General features: G+C 48.0%; 1 protein-coding gene across 1 annotated transcript; it reads right to left on the bottom strand.

Annotated features, from left to right (window-relative positions):
- Positions 1-268: 268 nt before the first annotated feature.
- Positions 269-3,921, bottom strand: LOC115806400 (potassium voltage-gated channel subfamily A member 7-like). Its single transcript, XM_030767083.1, has 2 exons — positions 3,214-3,921; positions 269-1,177 (listed from the first exon to the last, which is right to left on the bottom strand). The coding sequence occupies exons 1-2, from the start codon at positions 3,919-3,921 to the stop codon at positions 269-271; spliced, it is 1,617 nt and encodes a 538-aa protein (XP_030622943.1).
- Between the last annotated feature and the right edge of the window lie 429 nt (positions 3,922-4,350).

Here is a 4,350-nt window from a genome sequence, read left to right as displayed (position 1 = left end):
TGGCATCTCCTGAATGAACCCTTATCTCCGACATAAGGGAGAAACCAGCAAACAAACCAAACTGGTGACGAACGGTGCAGGTTAATGCCGTTTCCATGACAATGTGTTTAGTTTTAACTGTAAACACTTTGAACAGGGGAGTTTCAGCTTAGCTTGGCTTTGCGTTTCACACATGTTCACGTGCCTTTTACTACCTTATGCAGGTAACACACACACACACACACACACACACACACACTCCTATGTTTTCTGTCCCGTAGGTGCTGTATCAGACTTGTGTGACGAGCGGCTCTCTCAGATATAGTGTCCCACTCTTCCTTCCCCCGCCCTGCCCGACACACAGAACCCCCAATAGTTTTCCATTTAAAGGGGAACAGTTTCCATCCAGAGGAACGTAACTGCCCTCACCCAGTGTGTCATCATCGTCCTCGTCACCCTCTCCCCTGTCCACCCCATGACTGTCCTCCCATACTAACGTTTTCACGTGTGTGTACTCCTTCTCGTCCTCACACTCGGTCTCGCGGTGGTAGAAGTAGCTGAAGTTGGACACGATGACGGGGACAGGCAGGGAAATGGTCAGCACTCCCGCTATGGCGCACATGGACCCCACCAGCTTACCCCAGATGGTTTCTGGGAACATGTCGCCGTACCCCACCGTCGTCATGGTGACCAGGGCCCACCAGAAGGCGTGGGGAATGCTGATGAAGGACGTGTTCTCGTGGTCGGCCTCCGCGAAGTAGATGGCGCTGGAGAAGAGGATGACTCCAATGAAGAGGAAGAATATGAGGAGGCCCAGCTCCCTCATGCTGGCTTTGAGGGTTTGGCCCAGAATCTGCAGCCCTTTGGAGTGACGAGAGAGCTTGAATATCCGGAAAACTCTCACCAGGCGGATGACACGGATGATGGCCAGAGACATGGTCGGTGTGGCGCCTTTGGACTTGACCAGCTCGGTGCCCAGTGTGACGAAGTACGGCAGGATAGCGAAAAAATCGATGACGTTCATCACGTCCCTGAAGAAATGAAGCTTGCTCGGGGAGCTCAGAAAACGCATCAGCAGCTCAAAGGAGAACCAGCATATACACAAGGTCTCCACCAGGAAGAAAGGATCACTGAGAGGAGCTTGAGAGGGGGAGAGAGTGATGGTGCTGTTCTCTGCATGGCTGTGAGGCCTGTTGTCCTGTCAGAAGAGAGAGAGAGAATAATCAAGCATCAGCATTGTCATGTTTAAATGAATTTACCGTGCATTTAAGGAAATGTACGAGATGAAACCTGTTTATTTACTGATCATTTATAAACCTGTTTATTTACTGATCATTTATATAACCAGGTTCTTCCCACTGAGAAAAAAACCCTCCTTTTAAAGTAAGGCTCAGTCAAAACAGAAATGATTCGACAGTGATTTGGACTAATAACATGCTGGACAAACGTCGACCCCGTGTGTAAGGACTGTGGTCACACAGCTCTGAGTCAGCCTGACAGATGTGAGAGTGTGTGCACCATGTGTATGTGGTAAAGTACTCACAGCCTGAGACAGAGCTGGACTGTGTGCTGATATTCCTCTGTCTGAAATTGTTAGGGGAATTTCATTTACGTTTGTGTCGAAGTGTAAATACAAACGCAGTATGGAGTGCTCATACATAGGACTTTGTTGTCTTGGTGCAGTTACCCCAGTGAAATAATAAAACACAAGGCCTTGATGCCCTTAAAATACTTCTTCTAGGTTTTTTTTTCAGAGCTATAAATTAGCCAATGGATTGAAGAACCCACCCAATGTGAATTCACCCACTCAGCTGTTCCCCCATCTTCTCATGACCTCCCGCTCAAAAGAAAGAGAAAAAAGTCAAAATATCACACCCAAAGTGTTGCTTACTGAGATTATTACAGCTGAGATTGTTTGAAATGTTGAAATATTATGTTTGCCTTGGTCAGTCACCTCAAATTACAAGCTGTTCTATGAGTTATCAATAAAGCTCACAGGAATGTGTGTATACAGGTGTAATATTGAGTACCGACAGGAATGTGTGTATACAGGTGTGATATTGAGTCTTTGATGCCCTTAATATACAGGTGTTATATTGAGTACCGACAGTAACGTGTGTATCCAGTGGGTGCAGTATTGGGTCCCCACAGTTAGGTGTGTAAGCAGGTGTTTTTGAGGGAGTTTTGGCTGTGTCCTCATGGGACTGTCCTTGTTCTATCTTTAGCTCCTCTCAAATCTCTAAGCAGAAACCTGACTCTGCCTCACTTACTCCGTCCATCCTTCACTCTGTCATCCCTCTCTCCCTCTGTTTCTTTCTCCCTCTGTTTCTCTCCCCCTTACTCTGTCTTCACTCTTCTCTGTTTTTCCCTGTCCTGTGTCTCTGCCTCTGTCTGCCTGTCTGTCTGTCTGTCTGTCTGTCTGTGGTGGGGGTGTTGAATGATTGTCTTATGATTTTGACCTGCTAAGCTCCGCTGGCCCCCTGGCCTTTATAAACATGTGTGTCCACCGTTCTGCCTCATCACGCTCACATCTCCAGCCGTATCAGATTCATCAGTGTTACTAAAATAAACACATTGATGTTTTTCTTCTTTCCTTTATTTGGTCCCTCTCCCAGTCAAATCTGTGTGTGTGTCTCCCCCTCTCCCCCTCTCTCTCTCTCCCTCTCTCTCCCTGATTCTCTGTTTCTCTCTCTCACTCCCTGATTCTCTGTTTCTCTTTTTCTCTCTCTCCCTCTCTCTCTCTCACTTCCTCTCCCTCTCTCTCTCTCACTCCCTGATTCTCTGTTTCTCTCTCTCTCTCTCTCTCTCTCTCTCACTCCCTGATTCTCTGTTTCTCTCTCTCTCTCTCCTTCTCTCTCTCTCTCTCTCTCTCTCTCTCTCACTCCTTGATTCTCTGATTCTCTCTCTCTCTCTCTCTCTCTCTCTTTCTCTCTCTCACTCCTTGATTCTCTGATTCTCTCTCTCTCTCCTTCTCTCTCTCTCTCTCTCACTCCTTGATTCTCTGATTCTCTCTCTCTCTCTCCCTCTCTCTCTCTCTCTCTCTCTCTCTCTCACTCCTTGATTCTCTGTTTCTCTCTCCCTCTCTCTCTCTCTCTCTCTCCTTCTCTCTCTCTCTCACTCCTTGATTCTCTGATTCTCTCTCTCTCCCTCTCTCTCTCTCTCTCTCTCTCTCTCTCTCACTCCTTGATTCTCTGATTCTCTCTCTCTCTCTCTCTCTCTCTCTCTCTCTCTTACCTCTTTCTCAGTCTTGAACTCTGGCAGTGTTTCCAGGCAGAAGACGACGATTGACACCACAATCACCACGACGCTGATGATGGCAATGATGCGAGCGCCCCCAGAGGATTCTGGGTGCTCAAAGAGCATCCACAGTTTCCGCTGGATTTTGTTTTCAGGGAGTATTTGTGTCTCCTCCTTCGGAAACCCCTCGTCGTCTTTGAAACGTGCCATTACGTCTTCACCCAGCTGATAGAACTCCAGCTCTTCCATGAATATATCCAGAGGAATGTTTGCCGGTCTCCGCAGGCGCCCACCTGATTGGTAGAAGTACAGGATGGCGTCGAAACATGCCCGGTTCCGGTCCAGGAAGATCTCGTTGCGTAACGGGTCAAAGTACCTGAGGCGTCGCTGTGGGTCTCCCAGCAGTGTGTCGGGGAACCGTGCGAGCGTTCGGACCTGGGTCTCGTAGTGCATACCCGACACGTTAAGGGCCACGCGTTCGCTCAGAGCCCAACCGCCGACACGCAGCCCAGATCCCAAACGAGCCGTTTCTCTCTTGGCGTCACCTCTGCTCTCCTTCATCTGGCCCTCCCTTTCTCTCCTCTTCTCCTTCTCGCCTCTCTCCTCTGAGTTACGCTGGTTCTTTACATGCTTGATATTTTCTTCCAACTCGTCTGATTTTTCTGTCCTTACATCTTTTTCTTCATTCTCCATTTTGTTCTCCATGTTCTCTCTCTCCTCTTCTTATCCTCCTTTCCTTTTCTCCGGTCTCCTCTGTTCTTTACCTGACCCCTCTCATCTCATTCTGCTCAGAGGGAAATGAGAGAACGTGTGCATCAGACAACACTTCAGGCTGGTCAAGCTAGCTACGCATTTGAGTTTGTAAACACAAAAAATACTACAGCATTGTTCTTAGGCACAAACTTTGAGAAACCCCATAGAGAGAAGGGGCTGTGGAAATGCAGCTGTCAGTGGGAAACGATCTGACTGATGACCCACTCACATCTGACTGATAACCCGTTCACATCTGACTGATAACCCGTTCACATCTGACTGATAACCCACTCACATCTGACTGATAACCTGTTCACATCTGACTGACAACCCGTTCACATCTGACTGATAACCCGTTCACATCTAACTGATAACCCACTC

This window comes from Chanos chanos, chromosome 3, assembly GCF_902362185.1.
Source record: "Chanos chanos chromosome 3, fChaCha1.1, whole genome shotgun sequence".
Classification (NCBI taxonomy): domain Eukaryota; kingdom Metazoa; phylum Chordata; class Actinopteri; order Gonorynchiformes; family Chanidae; genus Chanos; species Chanos chanos.
This window is presented reverse-complemented; position numbering and strand designations above follow the sequence as displayed.